Source organism: Bombina bombina, chromosome 1 (assembly GCF_027579735.1).
Source record: "Bombina bombina isolate aBomBom1 chromosome 1, aBomBom1.pri, whole genome shotgun sequence".
Classification (NCBI taxonomy): domain Eukaryota; kingdom Metazoa; phylum Chordata; class Amphibia; order Anura; family Bombinatoridae; genus Bombina; species Bombina bombina.
The window spans coordinates 1,451,825,409-1,451,845,504 of NC_069499.1; the positions used below are offsets into that span (position 1 = coordinate 1,451,825,409).

A 20,096-nucleotide genomic window follows, 5' to 3' on the forward strand; every position below is an offset into this window, starting at 1 on the left:
TTAATTAGGTGACTTGTAGGGAGCTTGCAGGGTTAAATTGTAGCTTTAGTGTAGAGATCAGCCTCCCACCTGACACATCCCACCCCCTGATCCCTCCCAAACAGCTCTCTTCCCTCCCCCACCCCACAATTGTCCCCGCCATCTTAAGTACTGGCAGAGTTTGCCAGTACTAAAATAAAAGTTTTTTTTGTTTGTGTGTTTTAAAAAAAAATTCAAAAAAAATATTCTGCTGTGTAGGATCCCCCCTTAGCCCCCAACCTCCCTGATCCCCTCCCCGAAACAGCTCTCTAACCCTCCCCCTCTACCTTATTGTGCGCCATCTTGGGTACTGGCAGATGTCTGCCAGTACCCAGTTTATAAAAAAAATAACATATTTTATCTCAAACTAATTAAATATTTTATCTCAAACTAATTAAATATTTTCTGTAGTGTAGCTGCCCCCCTCAATATCCAACCCCACCAAATCCCTTAGCTAGAAATGCCCACACTCCCCAGTCCTTTCTCCCACTGTATGCACTAAATGAAATGTGCCATAGTGTAGCGTTCCCACCCACTCCCTCCCCCGCGCCCCTGTGACACCTGCCCGCGATCCAGCCCCCTCCGACTCCTTCCTCCCATCGATGGCCGCCCACCCACCAATGATCATCGATGCAGAGAGGGCCACAGAGTGGCTCTCTTTGCATCGGATGGCTAAAATATGTTATTGAAGGATGCCTCAATATCAATCAGGATTGCTTCCACCGCTTTAAAACATCAACAACGTACAGGGTACCTCCTTGGTCGTTAAGGACCTTTTTTTGGTCGTTATGGGGTTAAAATCATTTAGCAACAAAAATCCTTATAGGTTTTAATGATGAATTTTGTAGAAAACAAACGTTTCCAAAGTATTATGATTAACCCCATAATTATCTAGGGTCAGCGATGCAAAAACTGCACGCTCTAGTGAATTAGAAAGCAAGCAATCGTGTAGCATGGTCAGAATCCTCAATCTTGAAGGATGCAATTTTCCTTCTCAGAGGCAGTGAAATAACCAACACATTTCAGAGTTAAATTACAGGAAAAAAGAGCAAACTAAATAATAAAGGTTCCATCCAAAAATGTTTTACTTCATTTAATAGAACATTTTATAGATAATTGAAATGAATGTCTCCTAAAATTAGTTTTTTTCCTTAAATCCTAAACACATAATAGCTGAACTAATTCAGGACAAAGTCAATAAAATATGTAATCATTTTCCCATATAAAATCACTGCTTAAAATCCTATCCTGAATTTCCTTTGAAATTTAACAGTTTGTTTATAATCAAAATAGCTGTGCAGAGGCCGAACAACAAATATATAGCTTGTAAAGGTTATCTGCATAACCAAATACTTGCCTGTGATGCCAAAGCTTAAATAGATGGGCACGAACAAAGGACAGGGAACAAGAGAACTGCTGTACGATCTCCAGATATTCATCCGCCATCTCCCAAACCACTGGGGACCTCCCTTCAAACAAGGCAGGATTATGGAGCATTCCCTCTGAAACAAAGTTGATTTTAGGGGAAAGAGAGATTACATGTATAACAAATTATACTGGTGTAAAGTTTGCACCCTAAAGTACCAAAAGATGCTGCAACGTATTACTGTGTTATGCACTGTGACCTTAATTGTCATGAATTTAAAAACAAAAACAACCCACTATATGTATATGAAAATATAATATGGATTTAAATGGCACATTTAATTAAGGCAGTACTTTTGCACCAGCCGCACTTTTTTTTACATGAGTTGTGGGATAATTTATAGTATTACAAAGTGTAAACAAAACAATAATGCATTAAAGGGATAGGAAAATCAAAAATTAAACTTGCATGATTTAGATAGAAAATGTAATTTTAAGACAATTAAATTCACTTCTATTTTTAATTGTGCTTCGTTCTTTTGGTATCCATTGTTGAAAAAGAAAAAACACACATATTATTCACTAGTGGGAGCTAACTGCTGATTGGTCCCTGCACACATTTGTAACTAAATGTGTTCATATAGCTGACAGCAGTGCAATACGGTTTCTTCAGCAAAGGATAAGCAAATTTGATAATAGAAGCAAATTGGAAAGTTGTTTAAAATTGTTGTTCTATAACAATTATGAAAGAAAATGTATTTCTAATGGCAGTGAGAGTCCACAGATTCATATATTACCTATTGGGAAATACTTCACCTGGCCACCAGGAGGAAGCACCCCCTAACAAGGATTTACATATCCCTCCCACTTCCCCTACCCTCTCAGTAGTTTGTTGCCTTGTATCATGAAGGATTGTTTCCTACAAGAGGGCAGGGGAGCTGGTAGAGACCATGTAATTCACTTAGTAGAGTATGGTGTCTGTTGGCTGCTGGTGGTCGCAAGGATGTTGTGTTGGTAACACTGAGTTAATCTGTACTACAGGACCCAGACTAGAAGAAGACTTTGTGGAAACAAGGTAATACCTCCACACTCGAGTAGAGATCCCAAAATGTCCAATATAGATGAAATACAGGCAGCCTTGAAAGCAAGTTGATTTATTCAATCACATAAAAACACACCCAGAAGACCAAACAAAAAGTAATCGTGAAGGAGGAACAGACCTTCTATGCATACGTGTTTGTGCGAACCAACCGCACTTGATCACTGCATTGTCGAAACGTGTATGCAAAGAAAGTCTGTTCCTCAGCCATGATTGTTTTTGTTTGGTCTTCTGGATGTGTGTTTCTGTGATTGAATAAATCAACTTGCTTTCAAGGCTGCCTGTATTTCATCTTTATTGGACATTTGGGATCTCTACTCAAGTGTGGAGGGATTACCTTGTTTCCACTATAGTGCTTTTAGTGTCGTCACAGAAGACTTCCGGCACTGTACAAGGGATTAATTCTGGTCAGTGTTTGACATGTGTGATACTTAAGACATACCACAGACACCGCCGTTATTAGTAGCTGGGTAAGCACACAGTATTATTTGTTTTGTTAGAAGAAGACCTGGTAAGTCCTTCACCCTTCCTTGGACACCTTACATGGCTTGTCACCTACATTGGGGGACTAGATGAGTTCTAAATTACTCTAAGAAGGGGAACTCTTTATAGTAAGGAGGATGGGATCCCTGGTAAGAGGTTAATTCCTTGAGATACTCCAGTGGAGGTATAAGGGAAATACATTTTATTTGGGCTCTTATAACTTAGACTGAAGTAGTGGCGCTAGAACAAGTATGCACCAGCATTACCTAACACTGAGAAAGGCCAGAACATAGCAATCCAATACACACTAAGAATGGCAATTATGGCTCTGGGGGAGCCCCTGACATTGCCACTGAACGTGAGGAGCCAAATAGAAGAGGGTATATTTGCCACAATCACAACTTCACTAAAAATCATACTTGTGGTGCCTGCCGTTTTTGGCTTTGATAGGCCCCACTACTAGTTCATTTTGCCGGCGCTCCCGCCCACTTTTTTGGCGTGCTTCCTCTGAGCACGTGGTCTTCTTTGCACACTTCAACAAGTGTTGGAAGCTAGAGAAATAGCCTGTCTGGAGGTGGTGAGACACTTCTAACAGGGCTGTAGAGGGGATTGCAAAAATGTATAAAATATTATATTAGTCAATATTTGTTTATACTGTATTGTTATTGGGCTACATATACTTGGAAATATGGAGGATTCTGAACTTAGTCAGGACGATATAGGTCCTGCCCCATTAATTGATTCCAATAAATGTATGCTCTGCAAATTGAGCATGGTATGTCCCCCTGCACAGTTATGTAATTAATGCCTTACATCTGTCCTGCGCTCTCATTCTGGGGAGCCTAGTACTCAGATGCTTATGTGCCTGTATTCAGCATTATCTAACATTGCAGCTTCTCAAATATCTAACAGCCCTGATATGCCTGTACTACAGCAAATTAGTTCACCAGCAGTACTCTGCAGCCCACAAGGTCAAAGGATCCTCAAGCAGAGTTGATAGACGCATTAGCAGCACCATGGAAATACAATCTAGTATATCTTTTTCCTCCAATTGTCCTTTGTCGAGTCATAGCTTGAATCAAACAAGAGGGGATTTCAGCAATCCTGCTAGCTCCAGTGTGGCCACGCCAGACTTGGTATGCGGATCTAGTGAAAATGTCATCTGCTCCTCGGTTACTTCAGGAGGTCAGACCTTCTGGCACAGGGTCCTTTATTTTATCAAAATCTAGATTCTCTGAGGATGGCTGCATGGAGATGAAAGTTTAGTTTGGTCTCTGAGAGGATTCTCAGAGACGGCAATTAATACCTTGGTTCAGGTCAGAAAGCCTGTCACCAGGCGTATTTATCATAAAGTGTGGAAAATGTATCCGTCTTGGTGTGCAGACAGAGGGTTACCCTGGCACAGGTTAAAGATTCCACAAATTGTTCAATTTCTTTAGGATGGTTTAGAGAAGGGCCTGTCAGCTAGTTCTATTAAGGGTCAGCTCGAGCTCTAAAATTCTATCTTCATGCTATCAAAGATTTTCGTCAACCATCTTCTTTGTTTGTCTTGCATAAGCGCAAAGGTCAGAAGGTCACTACTGTTACTCTATCATTCTGGCTCAGAAGTGTGATTCGCATGGCGTATTTAGAAGTAGGCCAGCAGCCTCCATCTCAAATTACAGCACAGTCTACCCATTTAGTGTCCTCTTCTTGGGCCTTCAAGAATGAGGCGTCAGTTGAATAGATTTGTAATGCGTCTACTTGGTCCTCATTGCATACTTTCACGAAATTTTACAAGTTTGACGTTTTTGCCTCAGCAGAGGCATTGTTTGGGAGAAAAGTTCTTCAAGCCGTGGTGCCTAGTTCTTAGGACTGTCTTCCCTCCCTATTCATTTTGTGTCCCCAACAGCTTGGGTATTAGTTTCCAAATAGGTAATGAATTAATTTGTGGACTCTCACTGCCAAGAAAGAAAATAATTTATCAGGTAAGAATAGATGATGATGATATGGTTTCCTGTCCCTTTAAAGAACCAATGATGATGGGCAGAAAACATCTGACAATATGTATTTCCAAAATATACTGTGACAAATTAAAAAAAATTGTTTCTATGATGCATAAAGCTGTGCACATGAACCTAGTCACGCTCGTAGCAGGTATGTAGTGATGCAATCAACCTACTAGGTGTGTGCACAAACCTGCACTCATCACTCCATGCACTCCTGTCTCCTTAATGCACCTTTCCACATCATCAAGGCACTGGATATTTCCATTTGCAAAAACAGGGATATTAACAGCATTCCTGTCAAAAAACAATATCACAAATATAACGAAGTAGCAGATGTAAAAACACTAAATTAGCAATGATCTACTTCCAGATCTAACTGACCAAAGATGCTTTGCAAAAAAACTTTCCATAAACATTATGATCGTGCCCCAAAAGCCACTCTGCAAGGCAGTGTTTGTCTGTATAATAAATATTCCCTGCCTTGACTCCTGCCTTAGATGATGTAGCAAAGTTTCTGGTTTACCTGTAACCTTTTGTGAAAATGACAAAAGGAATAATAAAGAGACAGGAATGTTATACATAAAAATAAGCTAAATTGCTTTACTTTAAAGTGATGGCAAATCTTACCATTTCATTTTTTTTTACTGAAGTGACGTGTCCACCTCTTAGCCATTAGTCATGCTAGCATACTGCACAGTGCCATACGGCTAGTGCGGCTATTGGCTTATACACCACTTTTTTTAAAACTTGTGAATGAAAGTCACTTATTTTTGTGCTGGTAAATCATAGCGTTTTTGAGATGCTAGGATTTATCATCACTTTAAAAAGGGACAGTTGTACACCATTTCTAGACAGATACCAATGGCACTACCTAATTTATTGCTAGGACCTAATAAATCCTTATCTGTACATACAGTACATATTTACAGCACATTCTGGGTCCTATAATTGGTGTAAACACGTCGGTCAATTAAAACTTAAAAACAAATCTCTTACATCTAGCTGATGTTACAGTGTAAATAATACAACCTGAGCTGCGCTTGGGATACATTATCTCTAGTAAGAGGTGCTAAGATTGTTATATAGATATTAATATAAACCGAGTAAGCACTGGGGGTTAAAATCACAAACCCCAAATTGCCGGCTCCAAATATTGATAAATATGTTGCAATTGTTTTATTGAACTATGGAGTATTATTGCCAAAAATTAAATCTAAATAAAAATGTGCCTTTAGGCTATAGCATACATAGTAGATCAATGAAACAGTAATGTACTTCCCTGTACATCACTGTTTTATTGATCTACTATATGTAGGCTATAGCCTAAAGGAACATTTTATTTAGAGTATTATTGCAGTGGGCTGAGTATTTCCATTTAAATGTAACAGTCCATCGTTCTCCCCAGGACCTTTAAAATGGGCACACCATCCAGCTAATTTTACTGCCCAGAAGGCTAAAATGAAAGCAAAAATTAAGTTAAATTTAGCTAATACTAAAATGCTTTATTGCACAAATTATCATTAATAAATTTATATAAAGTTATGCAATAAATTTGTGATTTGGATACCAGAAAATGTTATATTACAAAGTATTACACTGCCCCACCTGGCTACTTCATAATGCCACCAGACTGGCAACATTTTCTGGGTAGAACGCTGCAGCCATTACTTAAAGTGAATGTCAACTTTCATGATAAAGTGCCAGGTTTTTAAAAAAACTATTAAAAACAGGGACACCTCCATTCATGAAAGTTTACATTGCACCGGATTTTACAAATACTTACCTTCTTCTCCTGAAACGCCGGATCGCTGATCTCCCTGCCTGCTTCTTCCTGCTGTACTTACACAGCATTGACGAAACCAGATTCCTCCAATCACAGCGTGGCCTCACCAGATGGACGCTCCTGGTGGGGTAAACAGGATTGGAGGAAGCTGGTTTCGTCATTGCCGACGAACTACAGAGGACCTGCAGGCAAGGGGATCGGCGATCCGGCATTTCAGGAGAAGACGGTAAGTATTTGTAAAATCTGGTACAGTGTAAACTTTCATGAATGAAAGTGCCCCTGTTTTTAATAGTTTTTTTTTTTTTAAAAACGGCACTTTATCATGAAAGTTGACATTCACTTTAAATTTTGCTTGCACTGAGACAGGTGAAACATACATACTCACCTAACGGCTTTGATATGCTCCCAGGAAGCTACAGCAGTTAGAGGACCTTTTTGCTCTTTTGTACGGCCATGGACTGTGAGCAACTGAAAAACAAAGAAAGTCATTACGTTAGAATAGCGATAACTTCTTCTACAGTTGGACAATGGACAGGATGTAAAACACACACCTGACAACCGGCTTTCTCCAACATCTTTGCATACTTCACAGTTTTATCAATTTCAGGAAAAACTCGGATTTTGCATGTAATGGGGACAGACAGTTTCTCGTGTGCCAGCTGAACTAGGAATAAAGGGTCAGCGTTAAACACTGAACAAACAAATGGTACGAAAATAAATAACAATGACACATACCCATCCTTTCCAGTAGATCCCATTCATCCTGTAAGAAAGCTCCATAATGACCTGAGAAGACAATTACAAAAATAAATTAATTTTAGAAGTGCTTAAAGGGACAGTAAAGTCAAGTCAGTAAAGGGACAGTAAAGTCAAAATTAAACTTTCATGATTCAGATTGAGCATGCAATTTTAAACAACTTTCCGGTTTACTTCTGTTATCATGTTTGCTTTGTTCTCTTGGTGTCTTATATTGAAAAATGAAACTAGGTAGGCTCATAAGAGCTCAGGAGTGTGCACGTGTCTTTAGTACTCTATGGCAGCAGTGATTTGCAACATTGTATAACAAAGCTACAAATAATGTTGCAAAACACTGCTGCCATAGAGTACTAAAGACACGTGCACACTCCTGAGCTCTTATGAGCCTACTTTGTTCTCTTAGTATCTTTTATTGAAGAGTAAACTAAGCACATTTGATAACAGAAGTAAATTGGAAAGTTGTTTTAAAATTGCATGATCTATCCGAATCAGGAAAGTTTAATTTTGACTTTACTGTCCCTTTAAATTTGTCTCCATTGAGCATTACTTACCTCTTTTTGCAATCATTTGTGGGCAACCCAAATTTAAATCAATTGCATCACAGTAATCCTGAGCCAGCGACGCTGCTTGAACAAACACCTCAGGGTCATTTGCACAAAACTAAGAGATCAACAGAAAAAAAAAAAAAAGATAAATATATATTAGCATAACGGCTTTTCGAATGAATTAACACCATTTTACCATTGTTTTCACCATCTTGTTAAATTTAACATTCAATATGTCAGTAACCAGGGCACATATAGAAGTCAGGTGTCTTTGGAAAGGTATTAAAGAGCTCTTTCAGATGAGATAGGAAAAACATAATTTATGTAAGAACTTACCTGATAAATTCATTTCTTTCATATTAGCAAGAGTCCATGAGCTAGTGACGTATGGGATATACATTCCTACCAGGAGGGGCAAAGTTTCCCAAACCTCAAAATGCCTATAAATACACCCCTCACCACACCCACAATTCAGTTTAACGAATAGCCAAGAAGTGGGGTGATAAAAAAGTGCGAAAGCATATAAAATAAGGAATTGGAATAATTGTGCTTTATACAAAAAAATCAAAACCACCACAAAAAAGGGCGGGCCTCATGGACTCTTGCTAATATGAAAGAAATGAATTTATCAGGTAAGTTCTTACATAAATTATGTTTTCTTTCATGTAATTAGCAAGAGTCCATGAGCTAGTGACGTATGGGATAATGATTACCCAAGATGTGGATCTTTCCACACAAGAGTCACTAGAGAGGGAGGGATAAAATAAAGACAGCCAATTCCTGCTGAAAATAATCCACACCCAGAATAAAATTTTAATGAAAAAACATAAGCAGAAGATTCAAACTGAAACCACTGCCTGAAGTACGTTTCTACCAAAAACTGCTTCAGAAGAGGAAAACACATCAAAATGGTAGAATTTAGTAAAAGTATGCAAAGAGGACCAAGTTGCTGTTTTGCAAATCTGATCAACCGAAGCATCATTCTTAAACGCCCAGGAAGTAGAAACTAACCTAGTAGAAGGAGCTGTAATCCTTTGAGGCGGAGTGTTACCCGACTCAACATAGGCATGATGAAATAAAGATTTCAACCAAGATGCCAAAGAAATGGCAGAAGCTTTCTGGTCTTTTCTAGAACCGGAAAAGATGACAAATAGACTAGAAGTCTTTCGGAAAGACTTAGTAGCTTCAACATAATATTACAAAGCTCTAACAGCATCCAAAGAATGCAATGATTTCTCCTTAGAATTCATAGGATTAGGACATAATGAAGGAACCACAATTTCTCTACTAATGTTGTTAGAATTCACAACCTTAGGTAAAAAATTCAAAAGAAGTTCGCAGCACCGCCTTATCCTGATGCAAAATCAGAAAAGGAGACTCACAAAAAAGAGTAGATAATTCAGAGACTCTTCTGGCAGAAGAGATGGCCAAAAGAAACAAAACTTTCCAAGAAAGTAATATAACGACCAAAGAATGCATGGGTTCAAAAGGAGGAGCTTGAAGAGCCCCCAGAACCAAATTCAAACTCCAAGGAGGAGAAATTGACTTAATGACAAGTTTTATACGAACCAAAGGTTGTACAAAACAATGAATATCAGGAAGATTAGCAATCCTTCTGTGAAAAAGAACAGAAAGAGCAGAGATTTGTCTTTCAAGAAACTTGCAGACAAACCTTTATCTAACCCATCCTGAAGAAATATAAGTCTTCCAGACTCTATAATATATCTCTCTAGATACAGATTTACGAGCCTGTCACATAGTATCAATCACAGAGTCAGAGAAACCTCTTTGACCAAGAATCAAGCGTTCAAACTCCACACCTTAAAATTAAGGTTTTGAGATCCTGATGGAAAAAAGAACCTTGAGACAGAAAGACTGGTCTTAACGGAAGAGTCCACAGCTGGCAAGAGGCCATCCGGACAAGATCCGCATACCAAAACCTGTGAGGCCATGCTGGAGCTACCAGCAGGACAAACGAGCATTCCTTTAGAATATTGGAGAATACCCTTGGAAGAAGAACTAGAGGCGGAAAGATATAGGCAGGATGACACTTGTAAGGAAGAGATAATGCATCCACTGCCTCCGCCCGAGGATCCCGGGATCCGGACAGATACCAGGGAAGTTTCTTGTTTAGATGAGAAGCCATCAGATCTATTTCTGGGAGTTCCCACATTTGAACAATCTGAGGAAATACCTCTGGGTGAAGACCATTCGCCCAGGTGCAACGTTTGGCGACTGAGATAATCCGCTTTCCAATTGTCCATACCTGGGATAAGAACCGCAGAGATTAGACAGGAGCTGGATTCCGCCCAAACCAAAATTCGAGATACTTCTTTCATAGCCAGAGGACTGTGAGTCCCTCCTTGATGATTGATGTATGCCACAGTTGTGATATTGTCTATCTGAAAACAAATGAACAACTCTCTCTTCAGAAGAGGCCAAGACTGAAGAGCTCTGAAAATTGCACGGAGTTCCAAAATATTGATCGGAAATCTCACCTCCTGAGATTCCCAAACCCCTTGTGCCGTCAGATACCCCCACACAGCTCCCCAACCTGTAAGACTTGCATCTGTTGAGATTATAGTCCAGGTCGGAAGAACAAAGAAGCCCCCTGAACTAAACGATGGTGATCTGTCCACCATGTCAGAGAGTGTCGTATAATCGGTTTAAAGATATTAATTGAGATATCTTTGAGTAATCCCTGCACCATTGGTTAAGCATACAGAGCTGAAGAGGTTGCATGTGAAAACGAGCAAAGGAGATCGCATCTGATGCGGCAGTCCTAAGACCTAAAATTTCCATGCATAAGGCTACCAAAGGGAATGATTGTGACTGAAGGTTTTGACAAGCTGATATCAATGTTAAACTTCTCTTGTCTGACAAGGACAGAGTCATAGACACTGAATCTATCTAGAAACCTAAAAAGGTTACCCTTGTCTAAGGAATCAATGAACTGATTGGTAAATTGATCCTCCAACCATGAACTTGAAGAAACAACACAAGTCGATTCGTATGAGATTCTTCGAAAATGAGAAGACTGAGCAAGTACCCAGATATCGTCCAATAAGGAAATACCAAAACCCTATTCTCTGATTACAGAAAGAAGGGCACCGAGAACCTTTGAAAAAAATTCTTGGAACTGAGGCTAGGCCAAACGGTAGAGCCACAAAACTGGTAATGCTTGTCTAAAAAGAGAATCTCAGACACTAAAAGTGATCTGGATGAATCGGAATATGCAGATACACATCCTGTAAATCTATTGTAGACATATAATGTCCTTGCTAAACAAAAGGCAGGATAGTCCTACAGTAACCATCTTGAATGTTGGTATCCTTACATAACGATTCAATATTGATAGATCCGGAACTGGTCTGAAGGAATTGACCTTCTTTGGTACAATGAAGAGATAAAATAAAACCCCAGCCCCTGTTCCAGAACTGGAACTGGCATAATTACTCCAGCCAACTCTAGATCTGAAACACATTTCAGAAATGCTGAGCCTTTGCTGTGTTAACTGGGACACGGGAAAGAAAAAAATCTCTTAGCAGGAGGCCTTAACTGAAGCCAATTCTGTACCTTTCTGAAACAATGTTCTGAAACCAGAAATTGAGAACGGAATTGATCAAAATTTCTTTGAAGAAAACGTAATCTGCCCCATACCAGCTGAGCTGGAATAAGGTCCGCACCTTCATGGGTACTTAGGAGCTGGCTATAGGTTTTCTATAAGGCTTGGATATATTCCAAACTGGAAATAGTTTCCAAACTGATACCGCTCCTGAGGATGAAGGATCAGGCTTTTGTTCCTTATTGTGAGGAAAGGAACGAAAATGATTATTAGACCTAAATTTACCTTAGATTTTTTATCCTTTGGTAAAAAAGTTCCCTTCCTTCCAGAAACAGTTGAGATAATAATTTATTACCCTGGAAAGAAAGGGAAAGCAAAGTTGACTTAGAAGACATATAAGCATTCCAAGTTTAATCCATAAAGCTTTTCTAGCTAAAATAGCTAGAGACATATACCTGACATCAACTCTAATGATATCAAAAGATGGTATCACCAATAAAATTATTAGCATGTTATAGAATAATAATAATGCTATAAAATTATGATCTGTTACTTGTTGCGCTAAAGCTTCTAACCAAAAAGTTGAAGCTGCAGCAACATCCGCTAAAAATATAGCAGGTCTAAGAAGATTACCTGAACATAAGTAAGCTTTTCTTAGAAAGGATTCAATTTTCCTATCTAAAGGATCCTTAAATGAATTACTATCTGCCGTAGGAATAGTAGCACATTTAGCAGGAGTAGAGACAGCCCCATAACCTTAGGGATTTTGTCCCAAAAAAACTCTAATCTGTCAGATGGCACAGGATATAATTGCTTAAACGTTTAGAAGGAGTTTAGAAGGAGTAAAAGAATTACCCAAATTATTCCATTCCCTGGTACTTCAGAAATAGCATCAGGGAGATTAAACACTTCTGGAATAACTACAGGAGATTTTAAAAACCTTATTTAAACGTTTAGATTTAGTATCAAGAGGACCAGAATCCTCTATTTCTAATGCAATTAATACTTCTTTAAATAAAGAACGAATAAATTCCATCTTGAACAAATACAAAGATTTATCAGCATCAACTTCTGAGACAGAAACCTCTGAACCAGAAGAACCATTATTAGTATCAGAATGATGATGTTCATTTAAAAATTCATCTGAAAAAAGAGAAGTTTTAAAAGACTTTTATGTAAACTAGAAGGAGAAATAACAGACATAGCCTTCTTAATGGATTTAAAAAATAAAATCTCTTATGTTTATCAGGAACACTCTGAAAATTAGATGTTGACGGAACAGCAACAGGTAATGTAACAGTACTAAAGGAAATTTTATCTGCATTAATAAGTTTGTCATGACATGCAATACAAACAACAGCTGGAAAAACAGATACCAAAAATTATAGCAGATACACTTAGCTTGGTAGTTCCAGCACTAGACAGCGATTTTCCTGTAGTATCTTCTGACTCAGATGCAACGTGAGACATCTTGCAATATGTAAGAGAAAAAACAACATATAAAGCAAAATTGATCAAATTCCTTAAATGACAGTTTCAGGAATGGGAAAAAATGCCAAAGAACAAGCTTCTAGCAACCAGAAGCAAAGAAAAAATAAGACTTAAATAATGTGGAGACAAAAGCGACGCCCTTATTTTTTAGCGCCAAATAAGACGCCCACATTATTTGGCGCCTAAATGCTTTTGGCGCCAAAAATGACGCCACATCCGGAACGCCGACATTTTTGGCGCAAAATAACGTCAAAAAATGACGCAACTTCCGGCGACACGTATGACGCCGGAAACGCAAAAGAATTTTTGCGCCAAAAAAGTCCGCGCCAAGAATGACGCAATAAAATGAAGCATTTTCAGCCCCCGCGAGCCTAACAGCCCACAGGGAAAAAAAAGAGTCAAATTTTTGAAGGTAAGAAAAAATGATTAATTCAAATGCATTATCCCAAATATGAAACTGACTGTCTGAAAAATAAGGAAAGTTGAACATTCTGAGTCAAGGCAAATAAATGTTTGAATACATATATTTAGAACTTTATAAACAAAGTGCCCAACCATAGCTTAGAGTGTCACAGAAAATAAGATTTACTTACCCCAGGACACTCATCTACATGTTTGTAGAAAGCCAAACCAGTACTGAAACGAGAATCAGCAGAGGTAATGGTATATATAAGAGTATATCGTCGATCTGAAAAGGGAGGTAAGAGATGAATCTCTACGACCGATAACAGAGAACCTATGAAATAGACCCCGTAGAAGGAGATCACTGCATTCAAATAGGCAATACTCTCCTCACATCCCTCTGACATTCACTGCACGCTGAGAGGAAAACCGGGCTCCAACTTGCTGCGGAGCGCATATCAACGTAGAATCTAGCACAAACTTACTTCACCACCTCCATCGGAGGCAAAGTTTGTAAAACTGAATTGTGGGTGTGGTGAGGGGTGTATTTATAGGCATTTTAAGGTTTGGGAAACTTTGCCCCTCCTGGTAGGAATGTATATCCCATACGTCACTAGCTCATGGACTCTTGCTAATTACATGAAAGAAAAAGTATTTGTAAGCCGTTGTAATCAATATTTGGGTGGCCATTTTTTCAAAAGAAGGTCTTTAATTGTTTTACTTAAAAAAAAAAAAAATGTTGTACATATAAACTATTACTCATTAAAGGGACACTCAAGTCAAAATAATCTTTTATTATACAGAAAGAGCAGTAGTTTTAAGACACTTTCCAATTTTATTCCATTATCAAATGTTGCAGTCTTTTTATATTCACACTTTCTGGGGGAACAAGATCCTACTGAGCATGTGCACAAGCTCACAGGGTATACTTATACTAATCTGTGATTGGCTGATGTCTGTCACATGATACAAGGGGCTGGAAAATGGAGGAAAAAAAATACAATATTTCAGAAAAAAAAACAAACTACTGCTTATTTGAAATTTAGAGTAGGTGTTAAATCATTGTCTTTATTATGCACATCTACTGCATTGAGTGGTCCATTAACTGTACCAAATTTAAAGATGGGCTGCCAATGGGATCAGGAGTTATGTTAGATTCAGTAAAAAAGGAAATCCCATTTACAGTAATCTTCTTAACCCAGACAAGTTTAACCCCTTAATGACAACTGACGTACCAGGTACGTCCTGCAAAAACTTGCAGTTAGTGACAATGGACGTACCTGGTACGTCAGTTGTCTTAGAGAGTGCTGGAAGCGATCGCAATCGCTTCCAGCAGCTCTCAGGGTATTGCAGTGATGCCTCGATATTGAGGCATCCTGCAATACCCTTTAGAAAGCATCCGATGCAGAGAGAGCCACTCTGTGGCCCTCTCTGCACCGGTAGCGATGCGGCCGTTCGTTGGTGGGTGGGAGCTTACAGGGAGGAGGGTGGGCGGCCCATCGCTACCCGGCATCCGGTTCCTTTAAGTGCATTGTGCACGCCGGATGCCGGGAGCGTGCGGGGGGCTGCGTGCACGCGTGCGCAGCAATCACTGCCACCAATGAATTTTGGTAAGAGGGAGGGGGGCAGAATTTTTTAAATAAAGGATCAAAGGATCAGGATCTGGTGGGGGGGGGTGGGGTGTTGGGGCAGCTACACTACAGAAAAAATAAAAATAAAACATGCAAAAACACTTTACTTTTTGGGGAAAACTGGGTACTGGCAGACAGCTGCCAGTACCCAAGATGGTGGCAATTAGGTAGGTGAGGAGGGTTAGAGAGGTGTTTGGGGGGGGATCAGGGAGGTTGGGGGTTAAGGCAGGGGTCCATCACAGCTGAATAATTAAAAAAAACAAAAAACAAAAAAAAACACCTTTTATTTTAGTACTGGCAGACTTTCTGCCAGTACTTAAGATGGCGGGGACAATTGTGGGGTGGGGGAGGGAAGAGAGCTGTCTGGGAGGGATCAGGGGGTGGGATGTGTCAGGTGGGAGGCTAATCTCTACACTAAAGCTAAAATTAACCCTGCAAGCTCTCTACAAGCTACCTAATTAACCCCTTCACTGCTGGGCTTAATACAAGTGTGGTGCGCAGCAGCATTTAGCGGCCTCCTAATTGCCAAAAAGCAACGCCAAAGCCATATATGTCTGCTATTTATGAACAAAGGAGATCCCAGAGAAGCATTTACAACCATTTGTGCCATAATTGCACAAGCTGTTTGTAAATAATTTAAGTGAGAAACCTAAAATTGTGAAAAATGTCACTTTTTTTTTTTATTTGCTCGCATTTGGCGGTGAAATGGTGGCATGAAATATACCAAAATGGGCCTAGATCAATACTTTGGGTTGTCTACTACACTACACTAAAGCTAAAATTAACACTACAAGCTCCCTAATTAACCCCTTCACTGCTGGGCATAATACACGTGTGGTGCGCAGCTGCATTTAGCGGCCTTCTAATTACCAAAAAGCAACGCCAAAGCCATATATGTCTGCTATTTCTGAACAAAGGGGATCCCAGAGAAGCATTTACAACCATTTGTGCCATAATTGCACAAACAGTTTGTAAATAATTTCAGTGAGAAACCTAAAGTTTGTGACAACATTTGTGAAAAAGTGAACAATTTTTTTTATTTGCTCGCATTTGGCAGTGAAATGGTGGCATGAAATATACCAAAATGGGCATAAATCAATACTTTGGGTTGTCTTCTAAAAAAAAATATATACATGTCAAGGGATATTCAGGGATTCCGGACAGATATCAGTGTTCCAATGTAACTAGCGCTAATTTTGAAAAAAAGTGGTTTGGAAATAGCAAAGTTCTACTTGTACTTATTGCCCTATAACTTGCAAAAAAAGCAAACATGTAACCATTGGGTATTTCTAAACTCAGGACAAAATTTAGAAACTATTTAGCATGGGTGTTTTTTGGTGGTTGTAGATGTGTAAGATTTTGGAGGTCAAAGTTAGAAAAAGTGTGTTTTTTTCCATTTTTTCCTCATATTTTATATATTTTTTATATTAAATTATAAGATGTGATGAAAAAAAATGGTATCTTTAGAAAGTCCATTTAATGGCGAGAAAAACGGTATATAATATGTGTGGGTACAGTAAATGAGTAAGAGGAAAATTACAGCTAAACACAAACACTGCAGAAATGTAAAAATAGCCATTGTCATTAAGGGTAAGAAAACTGAAAAATGGTCCGGTCATTAAGGGGTTAAACATGTTCTGACTTTCATGTCACATCACAAATGTAAATTCTATTGTGATCGTTGGAGGGTGAAGATTGCTCCAGTGCTCCTTGAAGTGAATTTAAGCAATATAAGGGCTTCATTACTGTTACTATATGTGCAAGTGACTCAGAAATTAGTAGATTTTCTAGTGTTATAATACATTATAGGAAAGTCAACATTCACCTTGCATGATTCAGATAAAGCATGTAATTTTAAGACATTTAAATTAACTTCTATTTTGAAATGTGCTTTCTTCTCTTGATATCCCTTGGTAAAAAGAATACGCAAATAGTGGGAGCTAGCTGCTGATTGGTGCCTGCACGCACATATTTGCCAGTAGTGCAATGCTGTTCCTTCAGGAAAGGATAACAAGATAATGAAACGAATTTGACAATAGAAGTAAATTGGAAAGTTGCTTAAAATTGTATACTTTATCCAAATCATGAAAGAAAATATTGGGGTTTGCTATCCCTTTAAGTAGTAAAGGACATGGTAATGTAAGAAATAATCTTATATTTGTTACACCATGGAGAAGAGAACTTTTCCCACAGTTACATGAAAATGCTATGATGCTTAGTTACACAGTAGTGTATAGTTAGACAAGTTTAATCATGTTCTGACTTGCAAATCACATCACAAAGTTTAACATTTTCATATAATTTTGTGAAAAGTTCTCTTATCTATGATGTAACAGATCTAAGATTCTTTCTTAAAAATACACCAGAATCACTTCTATATGTGCCCTGTTTACCAAAATAATTACATGTTAAAGTTAACAATACGGTGAAAAAAAAATTGTCAAAATTGCAAATTTTGTACCCCTATAACTGTAAATACAGAAGATATGGACCTGCAATTTCGCATTGACTAGTACACCTCAGGTGGCCCTTTCAGTATACCAATATATATATATAAAAAAAAAAAAAAGGATTCTGAGGTTGAGGACCTTGTTGATTTGACATGGAATGACCCCAATGATGACAATAAGGTTGACACACTGGTAATAGCAGTGTAAAGTACAGCACTGGGAATCTGCTTACCAGTGAGGAAAATAATAAACAGGAAAATTATCCTATTTTCTTGTGGCGTGGCAAAAGCTCAGACATAAGTTTGGAATTGCAATCTGAGTAATAACCATGAAACCCAATGTAAAAAATACATAGAAGAGATTTATCATGGATTTGTGGAGGTACTGGGATGGACCCTGACACCTTGGTGGGAGAGAAAAGACAGTTAAGGACATCAGAACATAGTTATGGGTCTCACAATGGGAGAGGAACAATGCTGGGGTAGAGATTAAATGGACATGAAACCCAACATTTTTCTCTTATGATTCAGATAGAGAATACACCTTTAAACAATATTCTAATTTACTATTATTATCATCATCTAATTTGCTTAATTCTTTAGGTATCATTTGTTGAGTCAATAACACGTGGCTTGTGCATCCACCAATCAGATATGATTTTCAACAAAGGATATCAACAGAATGAAGCAAATTAGATAATAGAAGTAAATTGGAAAGTTGTTTAAAATTGCATGCCATTTCTGAATCATTAAAAAGAAAAAAACTGTGTTTCATGTCCCTTTAACATCTTTGTAAGAGGTGTATGGCAAAAATGACAAAGAGGACAAAACATGTAGAAAGTGATAAGTAATAGAGGAATTGTGCGAGGAGAAAGAGGAGGGCTGGTGAGTTTGTCCTGGCAAATTTAACATAGGACAAGGGTTGTAAAAGACAGTAAAGGCATAGAATGGTTTCCTATACAGATAGTTACCTGAACAATCAAAGGCCGATCTTCAGCGCACAGCTCACAGTACAGGTTATCCTTGCGGTAGTTGGCATCACGCACAAACACCTGGGCATGTAGCATTGGAGTGTAACAAAGCTGGGCCCCATGCCGACGGCTGAAGAGTCGCCAGGCCAGCTCACTTTGATCCACCATAGGAGCCAGCACATATCGAGCTCCCCGGAGACTCTGCTTCCAGAAGTCCATCCCCTGCAGCTTGGGCACTGAGCTCTGGCTGCCAGCAAAGCCAACGAGCATTAGATATATTAGTTATTAATTCATTCGAAAAGCCAGTATGCTTCTGCAGCTAGATCTGTTTTATGATTCTTATAAATATCAATATAAACACACATGCAAGGGATTAATTCATAACGCTCAAACAAGATACGTTCCTCCTCAGTACACTTGCGAGACACGACGCCCTAGCTCCCCACATACACCAAGAGCATTTTATATAATTTACAGAACGGATTTCTTTTCCCCATATGAGACACGGCGTGCCACCCATATGAGAGGTTCACAGCTTCCCCTGGCTACAAAGCACCCCCGTCTAATATCATACAGCTCACCGCTCCGGTACCACTCACCTCCCGCGGTCACACATTTCCTCAGGCGGCAGCTTCATACCGAGCCTACCAACTCAGTGCTTACTGCAGGGACTGACAGGCACTTCCGGTCCCAATGGCTAGACTTCCGTTTGGTCCATCCCTATTCTCACTCCCCTGTATCTCACTATAAGGATCCTGTTGAGAAACAGGCGATAACTTATGTCAGGTCTGTGTGTGTGAAATGCAGGGTGAGAGCCGGAACTGAATCGAAGCAGCCTAAATTAAACAGGCTGTTTCACTGTTTAAACTTAATAGAAATCATTCAATATGTATTTAAATGGATTTAACATCTTATTTTTTTCAAATTTCATTTGTGCAATGTCTGTTGCTTCCTGTCACAGCCCTACAATGAGGCTGTGGTCTCTAGGGTGACCACATATCCAAACTGCCATTCAGGGACCCCCCCCCCCCTAAAAAAAGGTGATTTTGATACCTTTTTATTTTTGTGCCAAATTTTGAATGGGAAAAAAAATGGTCACCACTTTAGACAGGTATACACAATGTGCACCTGCTTTAACTAAGTCACTTCCAGCAGAGTACTTTGTAAATTACCCATCCATCCCATCAGGGACACATAGTTAGATTTATACATAATGGGCCAGATTACAAGTGGAGGGCTAATGAACGCTCCTGCTCGAACGTTAACTGCACTAGAAGTAAGCTATTTGCATGCGTAAGGTTGTGCTCATATTATGAGTTGAAAGTAAACTGTTTTCGTGCGAGCGCAAAAAGCCAGACTTACAATATTGCGTGTGTGTTCATGTATACCCCCATAGAAGTCAATGGAGAAAATAAAGTAGAAAAAACACACAAACGCCCAAACCTGATCGCATATTCTCATGTGCGCTAAGCCAACAAATATTTTTCATTCCAATATTCTTCACATAGCAGAATATGTTCTATTTATTCATATAATAAATATTTATACCT

The 20,096-nt window shown here is 38.9% G+C and overlaps 1 protein-coding gene across 1 annotated transcript in view; it reads right to left on the reverse strand.

The window, feature by feature from the left end:
- The window catches only part of DUS1L (dihydrouridine synthase 1 like), a 63,485-nt gene extending 44,241 nt beyond the window's left edge, over positions 1–19,244 (reverse strand). The window contains exons 1-8 of the mRNA XM_053705700.1: positions 19,146–19,244; positions 18,547–18,793; positions 8,044–8,152; positions 7,472–7,522; positions 7,288–7,400; positions 7,122–7,204; positions 5,144–5,247; positions 1,376–1,520 (exon numbers count right to left, since the gene is read on the reverse strand). Of these exons, the coding sequence (XP_053561675.1) occupies positions 1,376–1,520; positions 5,144–5,247; positions 7,122–7,204; positions 7,288–7,400; positions 7,472–7,522; positions 8,044–8,152; positions 18,547–18,793; positions 19,146–19,183 (890 nt within the window). The 5' untranslated portion in view covers positions 19,184–19,244. The remainder of the gene's footprint in view (positions 1–1,375; positions 1,521–5,143; positions 5,248–7,121; positions 7,205–7,287; positions 7,401–7,471; positions 7,523–8,043; positions 8,153–18,546; positions 18,794–19,145) is intronic.
- Positions 19,245–20,096: the final 852 nt, after the last annotated feature.